The following is a 15,861-nucleotide window of genomic DNA, read 5'->3' as shown; positions in this document are numbered from 1 at the left end:
GACAACCCTCAAGGACTGCTCCAAGCTGCTGACGTCACAGGGGTCAAAGGTCAAGGACACCGCTGCAGTGTCTGGCGACAAGACTCAGCTGGAGCAGAAGCTGGCAGCCCTGAGGGAGCTAGATCAGACCATGGCGGGCAGGCAGCCCGTGATGGAGGACCTGGTCGTCAAGGCAGATGCGGCCTCGGCCAACACAGCTCCGCCGGGTCAAACAGCCATCAATGACCAGGTCAAGCAAGTTCAGGTCAGTGCCATGTCTCACTTTCAATTTTTTTGTGTAGATTGATGTAATGATGATGTTGATGATGACGATGATGATAATAACGATGATAATAATGATGGTGATGATGGTGATGATGATATAGATGATGATGATGGTGATGATGATGATGATGATGATATTGATGATAGTGATGGTGATTATGATTTTAGTTGTTATGGTACTACATGGAGTAGTAGTTATGGCCACTGTAGTAGTAGTAGTAGTAGTGACAGTAGTAGTTGTTTTTTGTGGTGGTATGATGCTGTTGATTACATCATTGTCATATCTGATGGATGAGGAAGGAAGATTTGGGCAGTGTAAAGAATGACAGTCACATGTATAAAGTAAAGTGACAAAACTTCAGATTTGGCAGAAACTTTGTGAAGTAAAGACAAGAAACAGAAAGAAACACAGTCTATGTGGTTCCTATAAAGCAGTGCTGCTTATAGTGTCAAAAAGAAGAAGTAATTTAACATACAAAGATTTTTTTTTCTTCATACATTGCATGAAATTTGTGTGGCAAAGTTTGCATTTTTTTTCTCAATCTCTCTTGTCAGTGATAATATTTCATCCAAAATCTCTTGTATAACAACCAGACTTGTAATAGCTTTTGATGTTCTCTCACGTGATGCGAAGAAAAGTGTACATTATTCTGTATTACACCACTTTGTGCAAATAAGATCCTTTTTCTGTGTGTGTGTGTGTGTGTGTGTGTGTGCCGAGTTAATAAAATGAATCACTGTAGAACAACTCAAATTGCAAGAAACCTCTTCATAAAACCATGTGATTCTTGTGACAGGACGACCTCCAATCCCTGAAACTCAAACTGGCCGACTCAGAGGAGCAGTTGGTCAGAGTCTTGCACCTCTGGAACAAATTTGACGGCGACTGCAAGGAGTTATCCGACTGGTTCAAGGAGGCGGAAGATACCATTCAGAAGGCGGGGGAGCTGCAGTCAACCGCAGATGAAAAGAGGGACCAAGCCGACTGCATAGCTGTGAGCAGCACCAAAATTTGCTACATCTGATTATTTGATTTGTTATAGAAATAGTGGTAGACAAAACATACCACAGCAGATTCCCATTTTGAATTACACTGAATACTAAACACCGTCATACAGTTTTACTTTTGAATTTGACAAAAAGAGGGAAGTGTTTGATTTAGTAGACATGAGGGTTTTTTATGTGCACAGGCCTATTAGGCTTGTATTTATGAATGTTTCAGAGATTAGGATTGGCATATTCTTTTGACATGCTAGGTATATTCTTTCATATGCTTGGTATATTCTTTTGGTATGCTTGGTATCTTCCTTTGATATGCTTGGTATATTCTTGTGATATGCTAGATATATTCTTTTGATATGCTTGGTGTATTCTTGTGATATGCTAGATATATTCTTTTGATATGCTTGGTGTATTCTTGTGATATGCTAGATATATTCTTGTGATATGCTAGATATATTCATGTGATAAGCTAGATACAATATTGTATATTCTTGTGATATGCTTGGTATATTCTTTTTGATATGCTAGGTATATTCTTTTTATATGCATATTATGTTCTCTTGATATGGTAGGTATATTCTTTTGATGTGCTTGGTATACTCTTTTGATACTCTTGGTATATTCTTGTGGTATGCTTGGTATATTTTTCCATCACATTTCCCATTTTGCACCTCTTCTGTATAAAGTGTGCTCTATTCCACTGACAACCAATTCTACATTGGTGTAATGATATCAATGCATCACAGACTGTCTAATGTGGTTTTCTTGTGCTATGGTAATTCTCCAGGCTGTCTGCGAAGCCATCCGAGAATACCAGCCAACTGTGGAGTCTCTGAGCAAGCAGGTCGATGACCTCTTTAAGGAAGGGGTCAATGACCCAGAGGTCAGGGACACAGCCAGCAGACTGGCAAGGTCATACACAGATATCATCCAAAAAGCAGAGGTACACATTGTCATCAGCATATAACAGTGTATACACCTGTATAGCAGGCTAATTTAAATTGTTCAGATAGACTTCATTCAGCACAGCAGGTGCATCATTACTTCCCCTTCTAAGACATTTTTGAGTGGTGTGGTACATGCATAAAACATATTGCAGAAAATAAATGCTGATGTACCAAGTGGAACAAGTCTCTCATCCTAGTGTATTTGCTACTTTACAAACTAGGGAAAGTTTCAGGTGTAATCATCGGTTGTCAGACAGAGATTTGAAAAAAAAAAAAAAAAATTTCCATCCTATTCTGTGCTGAGCTGCCAGATAATGCTTGTTCACTTGTGACAAGCGCAAAGTGAATTATGGACTGGCATATAGATGTACCTTTACTAATTCATAGTGAAATTTGCATATGAGTATGGTCGATATTTCCAAAGGATCTTCGAAATAATGTCTGAAGGAGTAGAATCAGTAAATTAATATGATATGTGGCAATCATTCATTGCAAATATGACTCTGCACTCTGTGTTTTAGAAAGTGTAATCCTTTCTTTTCAGATGATAAACGTATATCCAGCAGTGGCTAAAGACTAACTTCACTTGATTTCTCTTTCTCCAGGACTGCTTGAAAGGACTGGAGACCCGTGCCGAGGACCACAGCAGCCTGGACCAGGAGATGGGATCCCTGTCGACGTGGATCCAGGACAGGACCAAGGAGCTAGAACCGTGCTGCAAGGTGGCAGCAGACAAAGAGACCAACAAGGCTCGACTCCAACAAGTCCAGGTGAGACAAGCGCCCTCATTCACACCACAGGAGTTAACAGGTTTTGCATCACGATGCAGAAATGGATTTTATTTTGCCCCCATTTATACACACGGTAAAAAAAAAAAAAAGAATAACTCAGTTGTAAATGAAGCACTGTGAATGTCCAAACTGCATGCCTAAACAATGACTGGACTGTGAATGTTAACACCTATACGTGTGGACATACAAGTACATTGTAAGTTTGTACATAGCGGCTTACGTTATGGGATTAAAAAAAAATGAAAAAAAAAAATCAATGGACTTTGCCTGTAGTTCCATATGCCACAGAAGGCAAATATTTTTGAGTTTGTTTTGTTTTGTTTTTTTTTTAAATCAAGCTGAACTGATTTTTGCATCACAGTGCCTATCATGAGAATCTTTTCCCATGATGTTTTAAAAAACTATGGATTTTGGATGTATGCATGGGAATGGGACTGTAGTGACAAACAAACAAGTAAGCAGATAGATGTATTTGCAAGCAAACAACTTTGAAAGAGTGAACACTGCCTTCTTGCTTTGTATGGTATACTATGTATGTATGTACAGTGTAATACATTAAGATTTTTACACCATAGCACTTACAGGCAGTTAGTTATTCTGCTGCTGCTGTGCATTAGTTTTCTCAGAAGTCGTCTTAGATTTGACTTTCCATCCATCAGACCAAAGCAGTGTTTAAATTGCAATGTGCAGATGCACTTGCAGGCATGAAAATTATTGAAAAGTTCTCAAAATTACTTTAATAATTTTTTACTTAAATTTTCATGACTGAACTTTGTCATTTTGTCACAGTTTTGTTCCTTGAAAGTTGCATTATTCATTCATGCACATGATACTCGGGACTTTGACATAGTTCATCGAGGGAAAGAGTCTGAGTAAAGTGATCCTAACCCGTTGAGGACGGACTGATTTTGCTACAACACGCATTTCCCATAGACACTTGCCCGAGTGTACTCGGGACTCGTCTTCAATGGGTTAACACGGCATCAACTCTTTATGTATGTATCGCTTCCAGGCCATCTTGTCCCTGCTGCCCGAGGGTGAATCCCTGTTGGACCGCGTCACCTCTCACTCAGACCAGGTGGTGCCAGACACGGCCAGGCCGGGCCAGGACCGGATCAACCGGCAGGTCCAGTCCCTGGGCCACGAGCTGGAGGCCCTGCGCATGCTGGCCCAGGACTCGGCCACGGGTCTGGACCAGTCGCAGAAGGTGTGGGAAGAGTACGAGGAGAAGGCCACACTCCTTGGGTCCTGGATAGACGGGGTACAGACGGAGACTAGAGAGCTCACAGAGGCAGAGTGTGATGACCTGGAATCTAAGAAGGCTCGTCTAGAGAAAGTCCAAGTAAGATCTACATCCTTTGCTATTTCAAATGTTTAATCACATGAAACCTGTTTCACAGGATTTCTCTTTTTATCAGTTGGATTTTCAAGATTTTTTGTTTTTTCAAATGCAGGTCATATGCAGAAATGAACTACATATCTGATGGACAATTAGTGTCAAAATTTAAGTATGATCTTGGGAAAGATGTGATATTAATGTAGAAAGTACATCAGGTTTCTCGTAGGACAACTTTTAGAAACATTTGGGATGAATGGAAAAATTGAAATACCATAGCCCATTTTCCTGTAGCATTAGTAGTTTAAGTGATAGTAGGATGAGAATAGACAAAATTGCCAAATGTCTGTGAGGCACATATGAAATTCAGTGAAAGTCTGGAGAGTTTGCAAGATATTTGCTACCCATGTGCAATCAATATTTCTTTGATAATCTGAATTCCTTGAAATGAAGGAAGTATTTATACGATACTGTTTTGTTTTGAAATCACAGGATCTCCTTGCCCAGAGTGAATCTCAGCAGCCCATAAGGGAGGATGTGACATCCCTGGGCCACAAGTTGGTGACCTTTAACCCCAATGTTGTCCATGTCAGCAGCGAGGCTACCAAGCTTGCTGCCCAATACCAGAGTCTTCACATGAATCTAAAGGTGGGTTTAGTAATGCGAGATGTAGCAAGAGCCATCTGAAAAATTAGTTGCTCTTTTTATTCCACCCACAGATAAAATACAGGGTTCAATAGTAATTTTTTTTTTTTTTTTTCTGTGGTGCCCTGTTCAGGCCACTGAAATCTTTAAATCTAAAATTTTGGTAGATCAAAATAGAAATTTAGTCGCCTGAAATAAAGGGAAACATAACAATCCATTTTGAATTAAAAGCGCCCAATCAGGCCACCAAAAGAAAAATTTGGTGGCCCAACATTAAATTTTGGTGAATATACTTTTTCAGGTTTCCCTTTGTAATAATTAATTGTATTTTACCATTTGAAGAAGAATCTTTCTGATATGTATTGTGTATATTTTTGTTAATATCTTGTAATGTATTGTATCTGAATATTATTATCAATTTGATAACTATGGAAAAATAAATCAAATTAGCTCAAATCAAATATCTCTCTCTTTTTTTTGGTCATTTCAAGAAGAACTGTCAGATATGTTTTGCTTGTTTTGTTTTTGTTAATTTCCTGTAATGTTATTGCATTTGTGTGTTTCCTTATTGTTTTTTATTATGAAAAAGTAGATCAAATTAAATCAAATCTATGATATCAAACTGAATCACTACAATAACTCTTCATCTGTAGGAGTTGGAGCACAGTGCAGAGAAGGCAGTGGAGGATGAGGCACAATACCAGGCTGCCAGACAGGAGTGTCTGTCATGGCAACGGGCTGTGGAAGACAGGTTGGCTGAGTGTGACGACCTGACCGGAAGTAAAGATGACCTCCAATCTCGGCTACAGGCTGTCCAGGTAAGCGCATGAGTGTTAACCACAGAACCCAATAGGAGCTAGAGCGAAGGACCATAATGAATCTAACCATAGTGATTCAGTCTAATGCAAATAAAAATAGAGATGAAGCATTTTTGTTTAATCTATCAATTTTGCTGCAATCATTTGTAAGCTTTCCACTATCAAAAGAGTTTCCATGTGTTCTTAATATTTTACTATTGAATTCTAGGACAGATTAAGATGGTTGTAATAAATATTGCATGCAGATCAATAATTTAACTGTTAGGTGGAATAAAATCATGAATTGGTACATGTACATGAACAGCTTATTCACTGATAATGGAAAACGCTATACTCCCACTTGCTCCTTTCCACTACTTTAGTTTCAAACAGTGAAGCAATTTCATGCTTTGAGATTTACGTAGAAAACTAGCGTATACTTTGTATCACCACGTATAGAGGAGTAATCATGTATTGATATAGTCTTAAAACACTTGTTGATGTTGCTGTCCACTAGGAGCTGATGTCCAGCAGACATCGTGGCCAGAGTCTGGCCCATGCTGCGGTCAGTAAGGCTGAGAAGGCCCAACTCCACACCTCTGCGAGGGGACGAGAGCAGATGAAGGAGGAGGCGTCAGACATGTCCAAGAAGTATGACGACCTGGTTGAAAAGATGGGTGCTGCAAAGGAAAAGCTACAGGTAGAGAATGATTTTATCGACACTGATACTATATCTAACATTCAATGTCTTTTCAAAGTTTAATTCATTGATTGATTGATTGATTCATAGATTGTATGTGTGTCTGCAACCACTATGTGTTGGCATAATCCATAGGAACAGACTGAGTGATATGAATGTGTACATATATTTCTCTGCGTCTCTATCTCTCTCCCTCTTATTTTTCAGCTTTTTTTTTTCAGCAGGAGATTAGGAGCATGCTGGAATTCAAGTTTTGTATCAAGAGATGCAAAAATATTGGAATATTATCAAGTTTGGCAACACAATGTTATTGATATGAACCATGATATATGTGTTTAGCATCCAGTTGTTGATGTTACTAATGATTTATGAATACTTCCAAATGAGAAACAAATACTGTAGAAACAGATGATAATAACTGCAAGAGTTGCTGCTCTGTGTGGTATGTCTTCTGCGTCTTTGTAAGTTTTTCATGCTTCTCAGCATATGCAATAAATCTGACTTGTGTTTTGTCACTCCGCGTTTGTCTCCCATCAGAGCAACCTCCGAGACTGGGATGCCCTCAACGCCAGCCAGGAGAAGTTCCTCCGCTGGATCCAGGAAGCGTTCGCCCAGCTGGAGGATGCTAGGCAACCCAAGGCGTCACTGACGGAGAAGAAGGCCCAGCTGGACCGATGCAAGGTACGTGTAACTCCTCTCTTCTTTCTTTCTTTCCTTCTTTTTCTTTTTTTCTGTATATCTGTCTGTTTCTCTTTGTCTGTCTTTCTATCTATCTATCTATCTATCTATTATTCATATACATTTTAACTATCTCTCTCTCTCTCTCTATCTATTTATCTACTATCTATTCATACAGTGTATATATATATATTAACTATATCTCCATCTATCTGTCCATCTATTTATCTACCTCTATCTATCTACCTCTATCTATCTCCCTCTATCTATCTATCTATCTATCTATCTATCTATCTATCTATCTATCTATCTACCTCTATCTCTATCTATCTACCTCTATCTATCTATCTGTCTTTCTTTATATGGCTGTTATTTTCACGTAAAGCTATTTTTGCAAATGAAGAGATCACAGACATTTTCACATGATGTTGTTTTCACCATTTGAAACCGCAGCTATGGTAAGTGCACTAATGGGTGTCCTGTCACTCCAAGAGTGCATCAGCTGGTGATATTTTTGCATGTTGTTAAATTCACAGCCCAGCAATGATTTGCGAAATTCACAAAAATAAAATCCTCGCAAAATATAACAGCTTTTGAATTATCTATCTATCAATTTATCTATCCATTTATTTATCTACAAGTATTTCTTTCTCTACTGGTAAGGGATATTTGGCAGTCATGCAAAGCAACTTATTCGGGAACATTATGTTGCAGAGATTTCCTGTGAAATTTTTGTTTGATCTTCATTCTCAGCAAGCCAACATGGGATGGAGGAAAACAGTAGTCTGGACAATACAAGAGAAAGTGATGTCATTATGACATCACAGTGCTTTCAGTCTTTCATGAAATGCATGTGTTACTTGTTAATCATTCCTCCATGCACAGAGTCAGTACACTGACTGAATTTTAAAAACATAAGGGCTTAAACTTTATTAAATGAAAGAGAAGAGTGCAACAATTCAAATTTGAAAGTGATTTATAGAATGTGATGTAAAAAATAGAGGTATGTACAGTGTACATTGTACACCTTGATGACTACGGACAGAGTTCAGTGGATTAGACATTGTGTGGTTATATGCGCATGAAAAATTTATTCACTTTGTAGATCACTAAGAGAACATTTTGCTCTGATAAAACCACTTTCTTTGCAGTGTATTCAGCAAGACATAGAGAACCACCAAGCTGACCTGGATAAGGTCACTGCACATGCTCAGAAGCTTGCTGCGGAAAACCCTCAGAATCAACCAATGAGAGAAGCCCTCGATGAGCTGGTGACAAAGTTTGACAATTTGAAGGCCCTTGCCCAGGTTTGCCAATTTTTCTCACTACTTCTGATATTTCAAGATGAAAAAGTTCTACAACGTTCTTTATCACATTTGTAATCACAGTGAAATAGCAACAAATTAAATGTGATTGCTTGTAGTATTTGCCACTTTATTTGTGATAATGATTCCTCTTATGGTTGTTTATATGCAGATTTGCAATAAATGAGCAATAGCTTTTTAGCTATTATATTAGCTAATGTATTTGAGTCAAATCGATTGTGGGTTATTATCAATCAAATATTGCTATACATGCACATCATTGCTTTCAGGAGTAGATTTCAATCCAGTTAAGTTAAATTTCAGTTGAAATTGATATATTAATTACTTGAGAAATGTAATAATTGTAATGAAGTGTCAGATTTTAGCCAGTAGTTCTGACAAACGTGAGACATGCTGCAGTATACCCTATCGCTCAAAATTAGTTCCTGTTTTCAATGCTTTATAATTTACAAAACATTCAATATCTGCTGCTGTCCAGGACGCACTGACCTTTCAGACGACTGCCGTCACTGACCACCAGTCCCTGCAGAAGACCCAGCAGGCCTTCAACCAGAAGCTGAGGGACACCAAACACCAGCTGATGACCAGAGCTGACCCCTCGGGATCCAGGGAGACTATCCAGAATAAACTGGCAGGCATTCAGGTCAGTGTATGTTGTGAGTTCACATCATGTCTGCATTTTATAATGAATGACCTGACAAGCATTCTTCTGCTACCGTAAAGATTCACTACACATTCTCTGTATTTTTTTGTATGTGTATGTTTTGTTTTAATTTTTTTGTGCATCTTGTACAATCTAGTAGTAAAATGATGACACTCAATTCATTCTTATTGTTTAAGGATGTGATTCTAATGTTCTTCACCAGTGTTGGGATTAAACATGGCTGTAAATGTTGATATGATTTCAAGATGTAATTTTAAGTTTACTTAGTATATTTTTTCTTCTTTTTAACATTGTCTGGATCTGTTTATGGTGTAACTTCAGCATTGTCTCTTCCTACCTCTTGCTCCTCTATTTAAACAGTGATTTCCACTTTTACATTGAAATGAAATGAAAGAGCTCTTTTTTGTTTCTATTTCTGTCTGCAAACAGAGTGTGAACCTTTCACAAAGCAAACTGGATATAGTTAGTGATGATAATTTATTTATTCTGATGTACATTTCATGAGTAACTACCCCTGTGCAGACTTTGTTTATCGATCACTGTTGCCACACTAATGTCCAAGTTGCATTACTACATATCTCACTGATACACAGGACCTTGAGGAAAAAAGAGCCGAGTGCTCAGATCTTCTCCAGGCCCTGGCCGACCAGACCGAGAAGGCAAAGCCGTCCACCGCTCCGGCCGGTCAGGAGACCATCCAGCAGCAGCTGGACAAGGCGTCGGCCGACCGAGACTCGCTGGACACGAGCATGGCGACCTCTAGGGCCAAGCTTCAGGAGTGCCTGGGACGGTGGCAGGAGTTTGAGGTGGCCAGAGACGCGGCCGAGGCGGCCATGGATCAGGCCAAGAAGGATCTTCAGGCTGGCCTACAACCCCAGGAGGATCTAGCAGCAAAGCAGGAGCAGGCAAAAGTCTTCCAGGTATTGAATGGAATGTTTCTTTGATTTTCGACTACGATACAAGAGGTTCACGTCATCTAGTGAAATGAAACCATACTTGCATACTTGAGAAATCGAGTCTGTTTTCCTACATGGCTTCTGAGAATCCGAGCCTCGTGATGATTGGACCAATCATGAAAAGAATTGTGGGTATTTAAGGCTGTTTGGTTATTGGTAGGGATAGTTACATAACTATATACCTGGTTAAATTTGTTCCAAGTCTTTTTTGTAATAAAGCCAAATGGAGCACTAACAAAGATTTTTACAAATTTTGTGGAAGAAATGTCTGTATGCTTGTAATATATGTTACATATACACCTGTATGTACTTTTTGGCAAGGAAATTCAGTCGGCCCTACTTAATCGATCTACTCATTTTAACACTGGAATGAAAGAATTTGGTAAATAGATTAGATTTGAATTATATAATTCAAGGAAGGAAACTCCAATTTGATTCCTTTATGTATGATATACATGCAAAATGTTTGGTCCATTGGCTGAGATGATAATGCAGAATTTTCATGTGTTATTTAAAATTTGAATATTTCACATGACAACTCAAACTGACCACTGGTCCGCATCATGACAGCGAATTGATTCAATCACGCTACAATGCAATTACTTCTATCAGGATCTACTTGCTGAGCTGGACAGTCAGCAAGGTGGTGTGGAAGGGGTGTCCAGCTGTGCTCAGGCTCTCCTGGACAGCAGTGTGGGCAATGTTGGAGTGGTCAGCGAGTCCACCCGAGTGGCCTCGGACTATCAGAGAATGCTCATGGCAGCTAAGGTGGGTCAGATTCCGTCAAGTATGCAATCAGTCTGTGCCATAGATGCATGAAGTGATACAGATTAGTTTAGTATTTCATATCAACATTTTATATTCATCATGGTTGTTTCATTCTCGTGGTTTGTATTTATATGGAAGTGCATTTCTTTGCTTGATTTAACCCTAAGAGTACCACCATTTCGATTTGCCATTGACATTATGCAGTAAAGAGGTAGCCAGCAATAATCAAAGGGTCACCTGGTAAATTTGAAATTATTGTAAAACTCTTCATACACATTTGTGTGTGATTCTAAGTATATGTTTGTCTGAAATATTATTATGCTGTATATTGGATTCTCTTTTTCCAAGGGGTGGAATTTGAGATCTTGTGATGTAGATATAAAAAAAAAACCTACAGGAATTTATTGCCAGGATCAGCAGCAACAGACTAATATGTGGCTATGATAAATGCGTATATTGTGTCAATGATTTGCCTGATATATCATGGATTGAAATCCATTTCGAATGCAAATCATCAAATTGAAAGTTATCTTTTGTACACCACCATGTCTGAAATTGTCTCCAAAAGACATCTACTTGATCATAGTAATCATTAGTGTAATATGTGTATGAAACATATAGCAGGAGTTGTAAATTGTAGGCCTACATCTCTTTGAAATGGTCAATTGAGGAAATCGATGACAATGTCAAAATATTACTTTTCTCATCATAGGATCTGGTCAAGCAAAGCGAATCCCAGGTCAAAGATCATGAGCAGTACCTCGAGGTCCAAGACACATTCTCTGATTGGCTGGACGAACAGCAGGCTGCCCTCAACAGTTGTGATAGTCTGGTTGGCCACAGAGAGACTCTGGCTGACAGATTAGCCAGGCTTAAAGTGAGTTTCACTACACAAACTTTTGACTGCAGCACATTTTTATTTATTTTTTTTAAATGGTGGTGTCGACTAAGAAAATGGACTTATATTCATACAAGATTTTGTAATCTCATCCTAGCGACAATACAATTGTCTTACATAAGACATATCAATTTAGTGCTACACTCACAATTCTACATGTATGTCAATTGCAAGAGTGTATGCTGTTGTGCATGTGTTTATAGGATTTGTAATGAGTAATAGAGCCCTTCATCATGTCCATTTGCTATATGAAAGTTATGTCTATGTATTTTTTTTTATAGCGTCCATGAGTGCCAGCCGTCAATGACATCAAATCATTACCAGGGGCATCATGAATTAAAGGCGTAATTTACCATTTTCAGATGAAACAAAAACCCAGCATTAGTGCTGTAAAATAGTTCTAAAATGTGAGATAGGGATAGAAACAACCAATGTAAAATTTAATTGGTAAAATCGATGTTAATTATAGTTAGATATACAAAATATAAACAATAATTATAATGAAAATGTTTCCAGACTAAACCGTCAACAATTACAGTTTATTGTGAAAAATACAGATATCTCCTTATATTTCAGGCTCTTTCGCAAAAATTTTATATGACAGCATGTTTTGTGGTACAACAGACATACACATATGCATTAAATGTTGTATCTTGAAAAAAAAATCTTTAAATCACTGTTCTCAAAGGTAAACAGGACCTTTAACTGTACCATCAAATACAATACATAATTCTGTTTTCTATTTCTTCAACACATCAAAAAACATAGGACCTCCAGAAGCTACAGAGCGCTGGAGCCAGTCGACTGAGGGCACTGGAGGAGAAAGCCGCCAGGACGCTGCCCGCCTCCACCCCACACGGACAGGAGCAGATCAGGAGCAACCTGGAGACAGCTAGGAGACAGCTGGAGGACCACCAGGCCAGACTTGGCCAAAGTCTGACCGATGTCCAGGTGAGGAAAGGAGATGACTTCGGAGCATTTTGAGAAGCATTCTCTCAGATGTTGCTTCACTTGTTGTTACCACCACTGTATTTTTCTTTTCCGCATTATCGTTTCATTCGTCTGTGTATTCTCTTTTCTTTGAGCATACTGTGAAGAATAAACCCTCCCCCTCTTCCCGATATATATATTTTTTTCTTTGTCATACATTTACAAGTTTGTCTCTGGGCTACTGTCTCAAACTAAGTATATGTGTGAAGATGATAGGTCAATATTGACGCAGAGTTCGTATCTCATAAAGAACATGTGGTGGCAACATATCACCAGTAAATAATGAGATGAGAGGGTGTCGCTTTGCAATATTCAAGTAAAGAAGTTTTATTTGTTATCATTTAATCTTACATAATTGATTGTGAATGGACGTTGTTAATTAAAATGAAAATGAAGTTGGATTGAAATGTGCTATTTCTGCATGTAGCCATATTCTGAAGCAAGGTTCAAACATCTTTCATGTTTTTGTTGTTTTTCGTTTTTGAGGTGTTAGTTTATAAGATTCTCTTGTTTCATTTATTTGGCATTCTTAGTCTCAGAGGAATATAACTAACATAACTCCATTGGCTCACATCTCATGATCAGTGCATTCATATATTTTTGCACATTAACTTTTGTGGTGCAGCATGTTTTGTTTTGTTTTGTTTTAACATAACCTGGGAACAGCAAATGCATGTGTGCTGTTATATGGTTATCATATTCTTGTATATGCTACATAGCTGCTGTAAATCTCATGTTTGAATCAATGTCTTTTTCTTGTCTTTTTTTTTTCCTATCTCAGAGCTGCATATCATCAATTGACCAATGTGACAAAGACTGTAAGAAGCTCTCTGATTGGTTGAGCGAGAAGGAGATGGAGGCCAATAGGATTCCACTTCTCACCACAGCCAGCGAAAAGCAAATACAGGCTGATCAACTCAAGGTAATCGCAAAACTTCCTGTTACAATCAGAATTTATTACATGTAGAATTGATTAGATTTGATTTTAATACAAAATGAGGATGCAGATCAGTAACAATCACAAGTGTGTCAAATACGTATCACCTGATATCAGATTTCTTATAAATCAAGATTAAGCTTTCTCTGATTTATAAAGATATGTCCAGAATTTTATCCAATCAGAACCCCCACCCATATGCTTTGCCGTTTGATATGAACAAAAACATTGTCATTTGATCTGTTACTTTATCAAGATCATGGGCTTTGTAGCACTGATGAAACTCCTGTACTTCAGAAATCAAGTTATTTTGTAGTATCTTACTTAAACAGCTTCTACTGAAGAACCTCTAGCTGTTATGTTCCTTGTTGTTTTCTTATCCTATTTGTTCTCATCTCTGTTCTTTGATCACTGTTGTGTTTTTAATTTCTTTTCCCTGCATTTACATATGTACTTACAGACCACTCAGTCACAAGTTGAAGAGCACAAACCAGAAGTGGATGGCCTGAAGAAGAGACTGGTATCCCTTCACGATCAAACAGAGCAGCCTTACATCACTGACCAAGTCCAGCAGCTAAAGGAGAGATATGAGAGCCTTCGGCAGCTGTGCCAGGTATGAGTTGGCTTGAGAACTATGTTTGCTGCTATGGGTTTGAGAAACAAAATGGTACTACCATGGTAAATTCATTTTCAGAGAAAGGGTCATATCATCACCTTTTGAGTTGCAATGTTTGAAGATGTGGTTTTTAAAATGCATGAGGTTGTTTCACATACGATATATACATACATTGTTGTAGATTGACTCTAAACTCTTCCCCCAAATTTGGCCACATTTTCTGCAAATATACATGTACACCCATTGTTCTATCACTGTCTTGTGGGATAAGAGTAGTTCATCTTTGTGCCTAAACAAACAAAGCAGGTCACCCAATGTTCCTCATTCATCAATTATTTTTATGAAGCAATGTTTGTTCAATTCAAAGAAATAACAGAAATCATATGCAATATCCACCAGGTACACTGTATGTCGAGTATTACCCAAATGCTACAGGATGGTATAGATATGGCTGCCATTTTAATGCATATGCACCTGTACGTAATTTGAAGGATAGGTCTAAGGTGTGATATTTTGTCAAGCAATGAATGCCTACATATATCCCTTTTCAGCATCTAACTAGCCATTAGTTGAGGTGGGCATGCATGAAATGTGGCACTCTCCCCAGAAAGCTATCTTTTATCTTACAGGACTCACTTCTGGGCATGTAATAAAATATCATATCGAAGTGTTCCCATGTTTCTTATGCCCCACTCAGGAAAATGTCACTTTAGCCGAGACCAGAGCTGCTAACCACAGAGACTACGATGACCACGTGGCCGCCCTGCAGGACTGGCTGAAGGATGGGACTCAGTCGCTATCCCCTCTGTACACACCGGAGGGTGAGAGGGATGCGGTGGAGACCAGACTGACCGATGTCCAGGCCCTGGTCGGCACTCTGCCCAAGGGGGAGGGCCGGCTGGGTCACATGATGAATCTCAGGCAGCTGATTGGTCCGGAGACCTCCAAGCAAGGCTGCAACGTGATTGATGCCAACCTGGAGAAGCTACATCAGGACTGGAAGAAATTGAACACAGGTGAGAACATTATCTCAGTATGTGGTATATCATTCCCACTCATTAGATATCATATTCATTTCTCACATTGATTGCCTCAATCCTTTGTGTTCATTCTCTACCCATTAAAACTAATAAAATGTACTTGCTATAAAATGTACTACCATAAAATATACAGATAAAATGGTTATGGATATCTTTTTCAGTCATGTTAGTTTCTCACTCTTAGTACATTCTTGAGTGCAATAATCAAAACGTGGTAACCCGTTGAGGACGAGTCCCGAGTATACTCGGGCAGGGGTCTATATGGAAAATGCGTGTTGCAGCAAAATCAGCAAGTCCTCAACAGGTTGATTATATTGAGAGATTAAAAGTATCATACACTGTAGCTTTGTTCTTCAGTCTATTGTGTCATGATTGTTATCACAAGTGGCAAGTGTTTTTTTCTTTGTCAGTCAGTTCTTTGAATCACATTGATCTTTCAATCAAATTTGCACTGGCTATGAAAAGGAAAATAAACAAAGTTAAAGCCATCTTCTTGACCTTTGCTAA

The 15,861-nt window shown here is 38.6% G+C and overlaps 1 protein-coding gene across 1 annotated transcript in view; it reads left to right on the top strand.

Annotated features, from left to right (window-relative positions):
- Positions 1–130: 130 nt before the first annotated feature.
- The window catches only part of LOC140237504 (uncharacterized), a 184,746-nt gene continuing 169,015 nt past the window's right edge, over positions 131–15,861 (top strand). Inside the window, exons 1-18 of the mRNA XM_072317473.1 lie at positions 131–244; positions 1,062–1,259; positions 2,054–2,209; positions 2,819–2,983; positions 4,017–4,346; positions 4,833–4,988; positions 5,639–5,803; positions 6,300–6,482; positions 7,020–7,163; positions 8,312–8,467; positions 8,964–9,128; positions 9,743–10,069; positions 10,718–10,873; positions 11,586–11,750; positions 12,540–12,722; positions 13,543–13,683; positions 14,159–14,311; positions 15,012–15,330. Of these exons, the coding sequence (XP_072173574.1) occupies positions 131–244; positions 1,062–1,259; positions 2,054–2,209; positions 2,819–2,983; positions 4,017–4,346; positions 4,833–4,988; positions 5,639–5,803; positions 6,300–6,482; positions 7,020–7,163; positions 8,312–8,467; positions 8,964–9,128; positions 9,743–10,069; positions 10,718–10,873; positions 11,586–11,750; positions 12,540–12,722; positions 13,543–13,683; positions 14,159–14,311; positions 15,012–15,330 (3,376 nt within the window). The remainder of the gene's footprint in view (positions 245–1,061; positions 1,260–2,053; positions 2,210–2,818; positions 2,984–4,016; positions 4,347–4,832; positions 4,989–5,638; positions 5,804–6,299; positions 6,483–7,019; positions 7,164–8,311; positions 8,468–8,963; positions 9,129–9,742; positions 10,070–10,717; positions 10,874–11,585; positions 11,751–12,539; positions 12,723–13,542; positions 13,684–14,158; positions 14,312–15,011; positions 15,331–15,861) is intronic.

Source organism: Diadema setosum, chromosome 1, assembly GCF_964275005.1.
Source record: "Diadema setosum chromosome 1, eeDiaSeto1, whole genome shotgun sequence".
NCBI classification, from domain to species: domain Eukaryota; kingdom Metazoa; phylum Echinodermata; class Echinoidea; order Diadematoida; family Diadematidae; genus Diadema; species Diadema setosum.
The sequence above is the reverse complement of the archived record's forward strand: the minus strand, read 5'-3'. Positions and strand labels throughout refer to the sequence as shown.